Source organism: Corvus hawaiiensis, chromosome 3, assembly GCF_020740725.1.
Source record: "Corvus hawaiiensis isolate bCorHaw1 chromosome 3, bCorHaw1.pri.cur, whole genome shotgun sequence".
Lineage (NCBI taxonomy): Eukaryota > Metazoa > Chordata > Aves > Passeriformes > Corvidae > Corvus > Corvus hawaiiensis.
This window is the reverse complement of record NC_063215.1, coordinates 91,377,758-91,395,137: the sequence shown is the minus strand read 5'-3', so window position 1 is coordinate 91,395,137 and position 17,380 is coordinate 91,377,758. Positions and strand designations below refer to the sequence as shown.

The window sequence follows — 17,380 nt, the reverse complement described above, 5'->3', positions numbered from 1 at the left end:
TGTCCTTTGCAAACTTGGCTCAAGTGGTAAATCCTTTGAAACACCACCTAAATACCACAAAAACAAGAAGTCTCTAGTTAGAAGAAACAAACCTCCTGTGCTAGGTACTCCTAGCAGGAAACAGTGAGCATTCTTATTAAAACACAAATCCTCAAGCTGAAGTGTTACTGATTAAGCATGTGCTGGAAAGAAAGACAACTAGGACTATTAAATCACTTGTAGAACCAGTACATTGAGAAAACATGGACAGAAATGTTTTTATTTTGCAGAAATATAGAACAACATAAATGTCTTTTGCCACCTTTGAGCAAAGCTCCTTAAACTGCAAGGTACATCCAACTGTGTTAATCCATGATAACTGAACAAGCAAAAATAATACAGGTAAAAAGACCTCCTAATAATGTTGGTCAAATAAATTAAATATAACTATTTCTGAACCATCAATACTTTTAGCAGATGCTTTTTCCTCAGACTACTTTTGAAGCAACATCATAACCATTTAACTTAAAAAGATCACTTTTTTCCTACAACTCTCCTAGACTGTCAGCCAGAAAACAGGTAAACTGAATGGCTGTTTTTTGGAAGGCGAGCTACAGATGTGTCTGCTTGTGCAGTACTAACTGAAGATGAAGACAGCAAACCTTGCACAGACAACAGATAAGAGATCTGTCTGACAGCCCACTGGAACTTCATTTGCTCTGCAGACAAAATAACAAGGTTGCTTGGAGGTAATCCAAAATACTGTTCCAGCAATTATTAACAGAAAGGATTCAAGAAATGTGGTAAAACTGTTAAACTAAAAAAAAAAATTAAAAAAAAAAATAAAAAAAATTAAAAAAAGCAAGGCGCTGAAGGTTTCAAAATGTGTTCATTTTTGACACTCATTAAATGCCTGAGTCTCCATAACCTAGCTGACATCACTTAACCTTTAAAGTCAAGGCTCAATTCCTGAAACCCCTCTCATAACACACGAATAAGATCCAAGGTGATCCTCAATCGAGGAATGTCAACATTAAGCACTTTAACTTCCACTCTTTCTCCAGGACCTAGGCCCAGGCTTCTTCTCTTCTTCGCTTTAGCGAGTTTTGCTTCTGTTATGTTCCGCACTGGAATCAAACCCGATTTTCCCACACCAATATCAACAAACACTCCAAATGGCGTTGCATTTTCAACTTTTCCAGTCAAAACAGCACCAACACTTAAGTCTTCAAAGCAGACTATGCTTCTCTTGAAGTCAGGTTTATCAAAATCTGTTATAAGAAACAAGAAACACAAATAAGACGCTGGAGAAAAAGGTTTTCTAAGAGTTGTTTCCAGATGATTGTTTCTAACTAGTAAGTCATCCCAAGGGAGCTCTTAGGTCCCAAATACTGCTTTCTGTACATTTTTAAAATAAAGACCCATCTGTGATAAACAACTTTTCTTATATTTTTGTGAATCACTTTAGAGGACTTTGATGAGTGAAGTAATAAGTATAGTGAATTTTGTGTTTTGAAAACTATCATGAGGGGATCAGAAGCGTGTTGTATAGTAGCCAGTGAATGAAAGATTCTTTAAATTTTCTCCGATCTAGGGAGAAAATATTTGAGGTGACTCTTGAGCTACATCAATTATAATGAAATTCTATTCCTATAGAAATTTCTACACAGGAAGGTGAGTACTCAGTTTCATCACATACTAAGAGAAAAGTCAGCAATGCACGGTTCTTAGGCTTGCTGTTTATCTGGACCACGACGTCACACAAGCTTCATCACAGTGCTGCTTTGCACTGACAACCTGAAAATCCCGCAGGCACTATCTTAAGCAGGGAATATACTGGGATATTAATGTTCACATTCTGCATTTAAGGGCACAGATAGATGCTTTAAACTCTTTTACTTCCCTACCACTTTCTGCTTCTGCAGAAAATCCTTCTGAGTCATCTCAACAACTTCTCTTTCAATCTTTTCCTGCCATTTTTTCACCTTTCCAAGATACAATAAGGACTGAGATTTTCCACAGGGAACATCACCAAACCAGAATTGCCATCATTTTTCTCTGTGTGCTTTTGAGAAATAAAATTCAGCCTAAACAAGTTGATAGCTAAAATGCTCTGGAATTTAATCAGTCTGTGGATCTGTATTGGCTTTGCATTGCAATGTTTTGGTAGGTGTGTGTGTGGGCTCTTGTGAATGGTGGCATCTGTTAGAAGCTGCTAGCAGCTTTGCCTGTGTCCAATAGATCCCCTGCTGGCCAAGGCCGAGCCCATCAACAATGGTGGTAAGTGCCTCTGGGATAACACATTTTTAAAAGAAAAAAAAAAAAAAAAAAAAATCCCTGTGCAACAGCGACTTGAAGAGAGAATGAGAGAGCAACAGGACAGAGAAGTGAGCACATGTGAGAGAAGCAGCTCTGCAGACACCAAGGGAAGGAGGACAAGGAGCTCCAGCTGCCAGAGCTGAGATTCCTCTGCAGCCCTTGGAGTGCCCTACACCAGAACAGGTAGATGCCAGAAGGCTGTGACCCTGTGGGAAGCCCACACTAGAGCAGGTTTTCTGGCAGGACTTGTGACCCCGTTAGGGAACAATGAAAGTCTGTTTCTAAAGGACTTCACTCCATGGAAGGGACCATGCTGGAGCAGTTCATGAAGAGCTGCAGCCCATGGGAAGGACTCACAATGGAGAAATTCATACAGCTACATAAGGCTACTAGGCTGCCTACTCCAGTCATAGAGTCTGTCTAAAGTAATAATGAATGTCCTAGATCAACAGAATATGAGTATTTCCACTGAAGATTCTCTCTTTTGCTTTTATGTCTTCCTGTGTTAACAGCCTACTGTAATTTAGATGTGAGATCACCAGAACAAATTGAGACAACAAAAATACATATTTTCAAGATCACTAGTGGGGAATATTTAAAAAATATGCATGGAAACTATTAATGAACCAAAAGACGGGGACAGAAATGTTGGTTTGGCTGTTTCTCAAGCATACGTTTATTATTTGTTATTACAAGCTGCCATCTTTGCTGTCTACCTTTATCTCCTGCTGTCATAAGAGAATCCAGCTGTTTCATTACACAACAGCATCCCCAGATGTTTTACTTCATTACCTCATCTTTCTTTTCCTCTACCTCAAACTGTTCAGTACCACTGCAGGTTTTAACCAGGGTAGGTCATGAGCCATGTGCTTCAGTTCCACTCAGCATTCCCCTCCGTGATGGAGAGCCAACACAGATTCAATCAGTAGAGAGTCAACATATTGAAACTATTTCATTTGTTAACAGCCATACAACTCCCCTTCCTATGGCCGAAAAAGCCATGATTTCAGACAGGATTCACACTCCTTACCTACCTGGAAACTGGAAAGAAACATCTGACTATGATATAGCCTTTACCTTGACTGAGAAAAGAAATGGAGTTACATGTCCATGAAAATCTAGTACTGATTTTAGAAGAAGAAAGTGTGCTAGTTTAAAACTGATATGTAGAACAAGCAAACTGAGATTACACCCTTCCAAACTGAGGTTTACCTGTTCGGATGTCGTAGCCTTCAGGCTGAGTGAGACCATCAATGATCAGCTGCAGTGTGTGCACAGTGGTATTAAGCCTTTTGGCTGTGCCTTCCAGTCCTTCCTTTTGAATTACTGCATTTACTTTTTGCTGCATATCTGATTTTCCTATGTCATTTGCATTTCCTCCAATGAGAGATAAAAACCTAGGAAGTTCAAACAAAGATAAAAAGATTTGTAACATCCTTTAGTGGGAACGGAACCTTTGCTCTATTACTTATCATTGATGCATGAACAAAACTTCTGCTAAAAAAATATGAACAGTTTCTCAAGTGCATATCCTCTCATCACTGATCTGACACATAAATGGAAACTTAGAGTCTGTATATGTGTATCTTCTGGAACAGATTGCAAAACTAGAAACAAAATATTAAAATGCAATTAAAATCTTTTTTCAGACCAATTATTTCATCTCACAATAAAACTGAATTTCCCTATTACTGAAAGATGTCTTTTACCATGAAAGTTCCCTAGAAATCAGTGAGAGTTCTATAATGCTGTTATTGTAGTTGTCACTCTCATTCAAATTAAAATGAATAGCAATTTAGTAAAGCAACAATGAACATTCAAAATATTGAATTAATATGAAAAATCTTTAACCCAACTTAAGAGAAACTTAGCATGAAATACTTCTCTTGCCTGTGAACTTCACGATTAAGAACATTCAGAACATTTTCAGACACTAGGTAATCATTAAGTCAAAGTATTCACACAACACAAACACTCTTATCTTTCCTTATTGTCACATACATACACACATTGCAGACTGAGACAAATTTGGACTGATATCTAAAAAGCTGAAAAGAAATACTTCTAAATAATTATGTCCTGACATGTGATCTCCGCCCTGATCTGCATCTCACCATGAATAAATAAGCCTCTTCTACCCTGCTTTATCATGCCCCATATTGTTGGTGGGAAGAACTTTTTTTTTTTTTTTGCATATTCTCCACCACAGCAGAAAGGTAGAATTATTGTCCCTGTCCTACAGAGTGGGAGTACACATTCCTTCCCAATTCCTAAAAGAGATCCCTTTTTCCTCTCCTTATCCTGCTCCACAACACGTGTAAACTAGAAGTCTCAAAAGAAGAGCTGATCAGCAGGTTCATGCCCTGAACTTGATGGGAGACATTCCAGCTCTATAAGAGAGCAAAAGCCCTGGATACTCAACCTTCTTTCCCCTACCAAAATACATGCTGTGCTTTTATCAAAACCTGAGGCTAGTGTTTCTCTTGTCAGGAGACCCAGACGGTTTTTTTTGTTTTGTTGTTTCCTCTTTTTTAACTCAAGAAATCCAACTGATATTTTTTCAGATGGTGAGCAATAGAAAGTCATACAGATTGAAACACAAAACTAAATTTATTTTTGACAAAATATAAATTGAAGAGACATAATTAAAGTAATATCTGACTTTCAGTAAATCACAAAATTCATCTTTGAGCATGAGGGGAAAGCTTCACTTAAAAATGTCCACTAATTTTGCTAAAGGAGGACATCTGTTATAACTGGCTGCCAGGACTTCCACTTCTTTACTGAATTCAAGTACAAGCATAGTGACTTAAGTGTGCTGGTCAAACACAGAGATTTGCACTTAGTAGTGATAAATACAGTATTCACTAATTATTTTAGTGCATATGCATCTTTCTTGTGGCAGTATACAATGAAATTTACTAAGGACTCAGTGGATGGTGCTGTTCTCAGGATTTATTGAGTTTTGCTTTGACTGCATTTTGACTTTTGACATCACGTTTTAAAGTAGTTTAAGGTGGTTTGGAAGCAAAGTATATAACAAAACATGCAAAATGTTTTATAATATCAAGTGCAATTTCTTTTTCTGTAAGCTAACAAACCTCACCACTACAGCTCAAATATTTTGTCTAATAATAGATATGAAAAATATCCGATGTTCTGTGAAATGAAACCACCTTTTTTTGGTCTTAAAGGAGCCCCAAAAGTGGCTGCAATGATCACTCTGAAAATGAGCCCAGGCCCAGGTGAAGTGCTCCTCTCCAGACTGCTGGGGGCTGCTAATGCTGGTGGCTGGACAATGCCCCAGCAGAGCACTAGTGACAGGCGGCAGCTGCCCCAGCTTTGACTGACATGCCAGATGTAACATGACAAACCCGACCAGCCTCATGACTCAACCTTCTAAATAATGTATGCCTTACCACCCACCCCTATAAACAAGTTTGCTGACATTCACGTACTTGGCTTTATTTCCCTTCAAATGGAAACTCGGCTTGAGTACACCAAGTAACACTTTCTCACCATTGGAATTTCGCAGAAGCGCATTGACTTCGTAAATTGATCAGGGGTGGGTTTCACCACTAGTGAGTGCAACCACACAAAACAGCCACCAAGGGGTAATAAAAAGCCCCTGTTACACACAAAGATGTGAAACGTGTGGATAACGCAATCAGAATGAACGGCGCTACGTGCACACTGCTGGAAAGAAAACCAGCCTGAAACAGGACACAAACCAAGTGCCTAAGCCTTCAAGCACAACTCATGAAAGGTATTTCACCCCCCACTCCTTCCCTGCAACCGCCTCCCTCTGGACATCCCAAAGCATTTATCTGAAATTAAAAAGGATTCCTCATCTAGGCAAGGGTGGTAGGTTTGGGTCCTACGTTATCAATTACAGTTATGTAAATAATTTATTAACGTGGTTACTGCCCATAGTAAAATTTTGGCTCCACCTGAAGATGATGCTTAAACACATGCCCAATTCCAAGTACATGAGAAGTCCCATCAACTTCTAAAGAATTTTAATGTTCTAAAAATCAGGCATTCTGTTAAGAATATTTCAGAATTATAAGTTATATATCACAGCAAAACAAAGCACGGTAACAAAGCCCAGCATGCCCACACACAGAGAAGAAATACTCTTATAAGAAACAGTATTATTTCTATTTTGGAAATTCTCACCTTTTTAGAACAGGTTTAGGTAAAACCTATGTATTAAAGTATTTCCAAATTAAAGTAACTTCTTAGTGATTGCAGATGCATTTAGTTTTAGAAATACTGATTATTCTAATTATATATTTAATGTATCATTTTTACTCAAATTAACATAGCCTGAGGGCACTTGGGCTAAAAAAAAAAAATCACTATAAAGCACAAGTTTCTGACTGAACAGTGGTGCATTACATTGATAATTTCTATTTTTAAATGTCATTGCTAAGAACAAAGTTTATTTTTTCCTTAAAAAAGCAATCCAACAACTTCCTCCAAGAGTTATTTCAAGGTCAGAAAAAAAAAGACATAGTTGGTAGTAACGCTGGGATATGGCTATGAGGTAAAAAAGAGGTTTCCCTTAATTTAAATATTTTGATCTTCTTAATGTTCAACTATCTCACTAAAATCCTTGAAATATCTCTCTCACACAATTTGTTAATGACAACCCCAGCTGCACAACATAAGAACATGAATGATCTGTGCAAAAATGAAAGTCCTTAAAGTATTTTCCTGGCTACATATGGGAAATAAATAATATGTTGCAGTAGCTCAAGTGCTATGTTTATCTAGTAGAAAGACAAAACCTAAAGAAAAGTTAACAGAAATGGGGAAGATGAGACTTTTTTTCTGAAGTGAGGTCATTCTTATAAGATATATTACCCTTACTTCCTCAAATGTTGAGTATCTGAATGAATGGTGAACTTTCTGCTCAATGTACATCAACTCAGATAAAAGCTGCCAGAGCCTTAGGAAGAACAGGGTGAAATTTAAACAGTTTAGAACTTTGAATTTTATGGTTTTGAGATTTAGAGAATCCTCAGAAACCTTTGCAATCACCTTAGTTTTAAAAGCAATCTTTGCAGTCTTACAGGACCTGCAGAGAATGGTCATGGATAAATGACTGATGTTTTTATTTAATACATAATTTCATCCATCTTATCCAGATAAGGAAAGAAAGAAAAGTAGCATAAATGTAACAAATAAGCACATCACGTTCACTTAACATAGACATCTGCACAAAATTACAGCACAGCCCTTGCAATGCTTAAAAGGTAATGCAAATTTCACTGGAATGCAAAAAATCAGTCAGAAGGGAGTAAAAATTTTACCAAGGGAAGCCTACAGTAAATTTTTAAGAAGTTACTCTAACCACCCCCAAAAAGCTTCTTATAATGTGCAGGAGTTCTAAAGCTTTGCAAGGGCTTTAGTTACAGTCATTTCTGTTTTATGTAATCATTTCCAGCAACACGACTTAAGAGCTGGGAGTACTGGATTCATTACATTAAAGCAACATGATACGCCATTACATCTTGTCACAGCGCACACATGAATTAACGGTAAAGCAACATAATCACTCTGAAAACAAAACAACTCTGCATTAGCATGCACTTTGTTAGGTAAAACGTACATTTATGACAGTAACAAGCTTAAATTATACAGACATTTATGATTTAGTAATGTTTTGAAGTGCAAAAGCAGTATTTGTATAATGCAGATGTTGACTGCTCTTGTTCCCACCAGTGATACGGATCCTAAATTTTTGATTACCGATGAAGACTATGTATCAAACTATTTGTGCTTACTCTTTGCAATTAATTGCTGGACATAGAAAGCTAAAGATTCAAATATATCTAAAACTACTTATGTGGTTTAGCCAAAGTTATTTAACCAATACGTTTTTCTTCAAATGCATAAATAATTAATAATACAGATTATTGGAGTGCATGCAGAAAGCACTCAGTTTATGACATTTCGAACGTATAAATTCTGAGACACAATGAGTTTCTAAATGAGAAAAGAAATTCAGACACAGTTCCACTACAGCATAGCTACTTTGCTCCCATACCATTAGGCACGCTGCTGTTGGCTGTTCTCATGATTGTTGATATATCACATAACCGGAGTGCAACCCAAGATACAAAATAGTGAAACATGATTAGTTATCCACAAAGAACTAGTATACTACACTTAAAGGAGATAATTCTATTAAAAAGGTCTTCTGGGGGGTTTTGTCCCATATTTTTTTCTACATGCAACTAGTGGGAAGTTATGTAAGTTCCAAAAATTACAACGAATTTAAAGCATACCATTTGATTTATGTGTCTAGTATTTATAGTGTAAATGGAGCATATTTCTCCATTATTTCCAAGTTCTTCTAATCATTCTTGTTAACTGTATTTTACAACACATTAAAGTTTCAAAATCTCTTTATTGGATGGCAATTGGCAGTGAAAGCTTTTTCTGCTCTTTTGTTTACTGACAAGATCACTTTCAAAAATATGGCTTCTAAAAATCCACTTAAGTTAGTAGAAAACCTGTGAATGAACTGGCCTTCAAAAGTGATGAATTTGAACTGTTATTTATAATACTTAATGGCCACAATTCTGCAAGTGTTCTCCTTAACTGGGGCTGGACATTGGCTATTGGAAATAGTCATAAAGGTTCATTAATTGACTGAGTTTAAGTTTTTAAAGTTTCTTTTTAAAAAAACCCCAAATGTAAGACTTTATTAAGTATTATTCTGCACAGTAAATAACTTGAATACCCACACACATGTACATGCAAGTACAGTCTCATTCAAGTGGACAAGAGATATTTCTGATGACTTGTAAGGAAAGGCCTCCCACCACAGTAACAACTCGTATCCTCTGTAAAAATATTCACATGTAGACTGCATTATTAAGTAGGACACAACAATTAGTCTTCATTGCTCAAATACCATACTAACTCCCTCCCTGATTTCTACTTCCCTTAAGCATTGCCTCAGTTGTCAGGTGACAACTCAGGGATCTGGATAGAGGCAAACCAGCCTGCCAGAGAGCTGGAAATGCCATAAAAGGACAAGTTTCCAGTTGCATAAAGGGCAGGAGAGGAAAATCTCTTTCTTTCGGTGGCCTCATCAACAGTTTTTCTTCTGCATTTTCTCATGTGCCTGTACTTGCCTTCAAAGCCAGCAAATGCAGCTTATCAGCACAGCAAATGAGATACCATGGATCAGCTGTTACAAAAACCCAAAGCTGTTACATCCACCCATACAGAGTACAAGAAACACCAGGGTTATTTGAAATATGATTGATTGGCCTACAATGGAATATAAACTGTTATCAACACAAATGCCTTGCTGAAATGAGCGCCAAATCCAAGTGTTTAGCTTCAGTGAAGAAAAAGCACAGGAAGTCTCTCAGGATTTTGAATTCCTTCTGAAGATATCAAGCAGCATTATCAATACACAGAAGACATAAATCTTCACTGCAAGTGACTCTTCTCAGTATGTCAAAAAATTATCTTAAGTTATAAGCAACCACAGTGAGCAGGACTGGCCTCTACCAGGTGAGATCCTAAGCCTGGGTAATTAGCCAAGGAAGATCCTCACCTTTGTTACTCTAAATCACAGCTTTAGATCTTTTATATTGGCAAAAATTTGTATCTCTAAGTCAGGCTAAAATACAACCTGCCTGCCAGATGCTGCAATCTGTGAGCAGCAAATACACATTCTGAGTGCCAACCTATCACAAAAAGCATTTTAATGAGATTTGAATAAAAAAATCAGCAAATGTTAAAATTCAGTCACATGAAACCAACTGCACCCAGCAGACCGACAGAACAAAGGAAAAGCATTCCCTTTTCTTTCCAACACATTGGTCTATAAGCATAACCTGGTTGTAACTTTTGGGGACTTCCTAAATGTTTCCTTTGTTTTCCTACCAATTCTTTAACAATACATCCCAAGAAATTGGATATGCTCTACATATTGTATTAATTGTATGTAGAAGATTCTGCCACTATAAACTGGTTTTCACATATAGACTTTTCAGAAACTTAAAGCACGGTTCTGCTTTGCAAGAGAATAGGCTGTCTATAAAGTTTTGAGGTTTTTATTTTAACTTTTTGGAAATTCCAATTCATAATATTTAGAGGTGTCCATAAGCTTGATCGCTGCACATGACAAAGCCAAGCTCTGACAGTGTGGAAACCATGAACAAAAATGTTTTGGTCTTCTGCAGAGCGTGTTAAATCACCAGTAGGATATTTTCCAATTATTTTACAGAAATGGTACAGATTTTAAGTTAAGATGCTTAAATGCCATAAATCAATCATACCAGCACCATTTGTACCACTGTAGTAAAGATTACATCAGAGTTTCCATTATAAAAACCTTATTTTTCAGGGGTTTCTAAATCAGCCCTAAAAATTGGTTTCAGCCTGAAGTTTGGCAACCAAAGTCACCACTTGGGAGTAATTCTTTTAACCATATTTTTCTTTAATGGATTGGCTTTTCAAGCTACAAAATAGTCCTGAAAAAGAAAATTAGTGGTTTCAAATTTTGGTAAATTTCTATCCCTCAAAAACATTGTTTTAAAAACTGATAATTTTGCATGTCATAAATCTGCAATGTAGACTGCTGCCTTTGGGTAATTTGGCTATAAGCAGGGGATAAAAATCACCATCTTATTTCATTTAAAAATAAATGCAATTTTCCATGAAAACTTTTAATCCAATAAAACTTTCAGAAACTACTTTCTCATAGCAAGATGTGGTAGACATTGCATGAGGAAGCCTTTATGATTCATTTATGCAGCAGCTATTCCATACATTTTAATTTTTGTGGTAAGAGGTACTGTAGTTTTGATCAAATCTGGTCATATTCAAGACAATTCTGCCCTTTGGCAGCACAGATCCACCTGTGAACTTGACACACTCCCTGACAAAGTTCAGTGTAAGCATAGAAAAAGAAGAAAGAAATACTTTGATAGCACTAAAGCCAGAGAATTCATAAAGATGTATTTTTAAGAAAACTTTATTATTAAATACCAATTCTAATCTACATCCAACAGTTTCAACTTTTCTCATGCATTTTATTTTAAGTTATAAGAACTATCAATTAGGTTTTAATCTAGTTTAATTCTAACATTCTAGACTTTCAGGTACTGCCTAACTTCTGTAAGACACCTCCAACCAACCCCATGAACACAACTGGATCTTCAGGCTCTCAAAAGCCTTCTCATGAACGTAGGCTCAGCAAAAAGAAATTACAAGCCCAGTCCCATCCACTGCCTTTCAACAAAACTTGCCATCAGCCCCGATAAGCTTTGGGCTGAATACTCCATGCACTCTGAATTCCTAGTAAAAATTTTTCTTAATTCATATTTAGGCAGGAAAAAAGGTTTGGAAAGCTGTTTTCATAAGTTCTGAGAAGCTTAGCAGCTCATATGCTTTTTTTGAAAAGTCATTTTAAATATATAATCATTGCTAAATTATAGCATTAGTTGCTTGAGGGGAGGATGTCTGGTTTATATTTAGCCCTTATGTCACCAGTGTCAATTTTTAATACTACACTTCTTGGCTTTTGTCAGTTTGCTGTACAGCTATATTTTCTTTTCTCAAAACAGCTATTTGCCATGAAAAAACATTAAACATATTTTCCCCCTTCCCCACACCATTTTGGGATATCAAGTTGCTGCATATTCCTACAATCTCTACCATAAAAGCTGTCACCTTCATATTTAACAAGCTTCCAAAGAAATTATCTTTTGATTGCAAGAAAAAGAAAAATACAAACACTGTTGTACATCAAGTACATTCACAGAAAGCACAGAAAGCACTTGGAGACTTCCCCCCCACCCATCATACTACATGAAGCAATACTATAAAAGTAAGAAGACAACAGAGAAAGAGCCCAAAGGATGCAGAAAAGACTGATTCAGTTAGTTACAGAGAGAGGTGCTATGCTTATTAGTTTTGGTGGTTCATTAGCAGATATTGTAATTGATGTATACTTGCTTTGTAATCAGCTTATATTCTTTTGCATTAAAACAAACCTAAAAAAACCCCACAATAAAATCCTGTATGGTACAATATCTATGACATACATTTGGACCTAAATACTACATCAGAAAATTCAGTCTAGGAAGGCAAAGTGTTCGGTGAGGAACAGAAAATAGAAAATGGCACTGCTGGAAATCTACTGTAAAATAATTGCATTATCCAAAGAGAGATGATGAGATAAATTAACACTGGTCTCCAGCCACGTAGCACTTCTGCATTGGCTTAGAAGCTCTTGAAATGCGAGTTTGAAGGTGAGACATTATTTTAAGATTCAGCAAGGTACCTTCTAAGCAGTGCTGGCTGTGCAATAGGTGCCAGCCCATCGCTGAAACACGCACAAGCCTGGGACTCAAACCACTGTCTTGGCTGAGATGTAAAAGTTGTGCTCATTAAGTTTTTTTATTCTATTTATTTTTTAGATAGTGCTAGTGGTGGGTTCCCAGTCAAATTTCAAATCACAATTACATGATCTGTGATACCTACTAAAATTGTAGAATTTCAGCTGTATGTGAATATCTGTTCTACCCTATGCAATAGCAATCCCACTCACCACTTCAGATATAAAAGTAACCTTTCCTGCTCTGGAAACAAAGTCACAATTCTTTATTTTCTGACCAACCTTTGTGAAAACACTGTGTGTAGGGGAATTACTGTAGTATTCCACCATTAACTGGATATACTTCTCCACTCCCTAAAGCAACCCTTCCACATCAGACTTCAAGCAAGGCTGGTAGCATTGTGACCACTTTACTGATTATTTTATTAGTGTACCAGGACTGGAAAGGTAAAAACTAAAACCCCAGTACTTGAAATTTGAGTGAAATTCAATATTGAAAAATCAAAATTATCTTTGAATAACCAATTTATTTTTGTTTTTCACGTTGACTCACTTACACTGAATAATCTCCAGTTGGGGTGACCAAGCTGCACACCCTACAAATCACCTACCAAATATAAGATCATTAAGATCAGGAGCTTGCCTGGTTGTTTTTTCCCATAGCTGCACAGGGCAGAGACTTTGTAACAAATGCTGATGCATAAGAAAAAAGGGAAATGGTCATGGAAAAGGAGAAAACAGTTATCTACACACTGCACAACTGCAATAGACTCTACCAGGAAATTGCACAGTGGGTCCTAGAATCAGGCACGAAGAAGAATGAAGTGTGGCAGGGAGAGGATGGAAACAAAAGTGCACTGCATGCCTAGCAGAAGGAAAGCATGGAGATCTATGGATAGGAAGTGAGAACAGAGTACACACTGAAGGGAAGGTGTCCTAAAAATGAAAAGTCCTGTATGACTTTTCCAGATAAGAAAGTCAAGTTTCGTGAATTCAGAAATTCAGCATCTCTCTCTGAGATTTAAAGATGGTTTTGTTTATAAAACAGGAAGCAAGAGTTTGTTTGTCCAGGTATAATATTTCCAACAGAGATCACAAGAACCTTAAAGTGACTGGCTACTGGTGAAATTAGCTTCAGTACTTTTTAAGAAAAGAGTCTGTTCAGCAAAAATCACTTGAAAAATAAATATGTGCCCATTTATGGTAGGAAATAATGTTTTCTGAAGAGAAAAAAAAGTCCAATTTCAATCAGAGCTGCTGATAGAAAAGATCACAGTTTATAGTAGCATTTCAGAGACACACATGGATTCCCAATTACTTTTTTCTGACATACACAAAAACCATTCTCTTCTTTTAGCCACTTGGTAAAACAATCATAGCATTCGTGTGTTTGGGAACTTGTATATACATCTTAATTAGATCTTGCAATGTCAAAATTTAATTTTAAAGGCCCATAGTAATGCCACATGCTCGCATATATCCAAAGCATGCCTTCTTCTTGAAGAAAGGGGTGAAAGCTTCAAATTAATATAAATATTCCTGCCTCAAAAGGCTGAGCAGACTGTTGTCAGAAAAATCAGTACTTCCATTTTAATAATTGATGGTGTCAGTCGTTCAAAAGCTTTCCCATCACTTACCTCATTGCAATGTTGTAAGACTCTGGATGAATACAAGTTTGGTCCAAAGGATTGGGCTGTTGCAAGGCACATGGTGTTAGTTTACTCTTCTTTTTACCCAGCGCACCTGCTTTAGTCAAAAGTGCACGACTTCCAAGTTCATTTTTCTTATTACTGCCAGAAATCAAAAATAGACATGTCATTCTCAACAAAGATGATCCTGGCCCAGTGTCCACACACAAAACCAACACACTTTTTCCCTGGAAGTTTCCCTCAAACAAAGAAATTTCTCAGGATACATTAAAGGCATCAAATGACTCCTACTGCAAATGCTCCTTTCATGCCTTTTTGGTTTTGTTTCCTAAATCACAAGTGGCTCCTGCTTTTGGAGGACAAAAGAGAACACACTGAAAGACCTGAAACCAGCACTGGCATTTTGGGCTCCACTCATCAACTGTTGGCAGAAATGCAGACATAATTTCCTCTTTCCACACCAATTTTTAAAATAACCACTATTTGTTAACTTTCAAGTAAAAAGCACAAAAATTATTTCACACAGCACTCTAAAGTCATCAACATGATTAGAAAGAATAAAAATGAAACCTCAAAGTTCATTTCAAAAGCCTCTGGTTATGTCACCTGGACCCACAAGAAGTGTTGTGGAGGCAGTGGTGTTAGAGCTTTACTTTGGCCTCAAAATCCATTTCTCAGGTTATACAGTGCTCCCAGGTTTTATGGCATCTCACTAACATCAGAATCATGTTCCAGGAAGGTTAAAAAAACCCAAAACAATGTTCAAATTTCACCAGTGAACATTTGGGGGGGAAAAGAAAACCCATCAGCCTTTTCTTCATTGGTTATATTGGAGCACGAACTAGAGAAACTAGAACAGATCTGTACAAGGTAAGACCTATCAATCATAGAGAGCTTTGGAAGCAATTTCTTTGGTCTTCTGGTGCTTACAGCGAGCACCATTTGGCCTGCAGCCTATGCTTCCCTGCCAGATGGGCAACCAATCTGTATACCTTCCACCTGGGCAGAAAGCCAGTCCCTATGTGCCCACGTCCTGCCTGGAAGTTACGCGTGTGCTGCTCGGCCAGCAGCAACTGGGAATACAGTACTACTTCTGAGCACTGCGCTGGCTAAAAAATAGCATGTGCTTCCCAGGAAAATATTTCTTTGAGAAGAGCCAGTGGCAAAAGTGTGGGGATGGTGCTACCACCGTGCCCTTTCTTAGTTCTTTATTTTGGAAAGGGAAATGAGAGAAGACAGGAGAAGGGACATTGTGCTAGAAAGGGCATTTTCAGCTGTAGAAAGGTCAAGAGGAACGCTATGAATGGTTGAAAGAGCAGAAGACTTGGTACAGAATCAGGGAATGAGATGACAGGGAAGAGGGTGACGCACTGTTGACAAACTGGACTTGGGAAAAGGCCCCACATGTTGCAGACAGAAGACAGTCACATCACACTTGCTAGGCACAGGAGTATAATATAGACACTGTTTGATCGAGGCAGCTACTCAACTTCCTCTCTCCAGGTAATGAAATTGAAACTCCAAAGATGTGCACTAGCTTACTACCATTAAGTTCTGCAGAATAAGCTTTACCACATTAAATTAATTAATTTAAAGACCTCTAAATTATGCCTGAAACACAAGACTAAAGTTTTAATATCTCAGATCCCAACACTGCCACATGACAAATTTCTTACACCAAAATTGTTGATTAAACTTACATATTTATCAAAACCCTGACTTAGAGGACTAGGCTAACAAGTCATGACTATTCAGAGGAAGAACTTGAACCATCAACTTCAACAAGTTAATTTGTTGTATTTCAGAGCACAGTGGTCTAGGATTCCTTGAGCCTCAAGCATGAATACAAAGCAGAAAAGGGGAAAGTCTTATCCTATTTCAGACAATTTAGTCAGAACAGTTAAAACCTCTGTTACCTGCAAAACGTCTTTATATACTCTTGATTGAATCTGATGAAGCCAGCACATTGTTGGAAGGTTTTGGGACCCAAACCTTTAACTTCTTTGAGCTGTTCTCGGTTTATAAATGGTCCGTTCTTCTCTCGCCATTCAATTATATTTTTAGCCCTGTTAGTATTCAGCCCTGCAATGTGTCTAAGAGAAAATTTACAGAATACTTTTATTACCATTGAACAGTCATCAATGCAAGTGCTACCCATTACAAGGATACACATTCCTATAGAAAATCTGGTTTACAAAACTTAAAAACTGCTAAGAAATTAGCAAATAGACTCCCAGACCAAAGGCATCATCTGAAAAAGGATGCCTTCTTTTAGTTCTATGGAAGGAATCCACTCAAGTCAACAAAACTTAATACAGCAATATGGTTCTGTACATGCCTAACTAGTAATCCAGGGACATGTAATTTATGATCTGTTGGCTATTTCCATAATGCCAATTCAATTTGTCATGTCTTAGAGCCTGCCCCCAGCTGCCCTCTTCAGGAAACAGGGTGGGAGGAGGGCTCAGAACAGATAAATTGTTCCTGTAAGAACAGTCCCCTCTCAGCTCTTCCAATGGTAGTGAAACACCTTGCTCCAACATGAAGGGCTCATGTCTGCTATCCAGAAGGAGAGTGGCTGGGAGCAGCTTGCCTTCCTCACGCAGTTTAACTGATCCACAAAGCTTGTTTCTTTTCTCTCAGCTGTTCTTGAAATAAAAAGCATCAGGAAAAGGCTGCATGACTTGTTCTGAGGGTAACTTGGACCTGGCCAAGAACTTACCTGTGAAGTCCAACAGCAGTTAGCCAGGTTGCTTCAGGAAGCAGCGGGCTTACTGCACATCTTCTGTATGTACATGTGAGTAAAACTTTCTGTGTGTGGAGTATGTTCATCATAAAAACAGAGAAAAGAGCTCTCGTGGGGAGTTACTCCTGGCACTAGAGAAGGAAATGTCACCCACTAGGATCTATGTATCAGATGCCATTACTTTAAGGCAGCAGCAGCAGTGACCTGTTTGTGGAATGGCACAGACTGATTCTAGAAAAACACCACCAGCAAACCCAGCAAGAGTCATAAAATCTCAGGGGAAAAAAAGAAAAAAATCTTTCCATTATTCTCATG

The 17,380-nt window shown here is 37.6% G+C and overlaps 1 protein-coding gene across 4 annotated transcripts in view; it reads right to left on the bottom strand.

Moving 5' to 3' along the window:
- Positions 1–232: 232 nt before the first annotated feature.
- SRBD1 (S1 RNA binding domain 1) overlaps positions 233–17,380 on the bottom strand; it is a 126,521-nt gene continuing 109,373 nt past the window's right edge. For all 4 annotated transcript variants that reach the window (XM_048298999.1, XM_048299001.1, XM_048299000.1 and 1 more), the window contains 4 exons: positions 16,236–16,412; positions 14,308–14,460; positions 3,511–3,695; positions 233–1,250 (listed from right to left, as the gene is read on the bottom strand). In XM_048298999.1, coding sequence (XP_048154956.1) covers positions 961–1,250; positions 3,511–3,695; positions 14,308–14,460; positions 16,236–16,412 — 805 coding nt within the window. In that variant the 3' untranslated portion in view covers positions 233–960. The remainder of the gene's footprint in view (positions 1,251–3,510; positions 3,696–14,307; positions 14,461–16,235; positions 16,413–17,380) is intronic.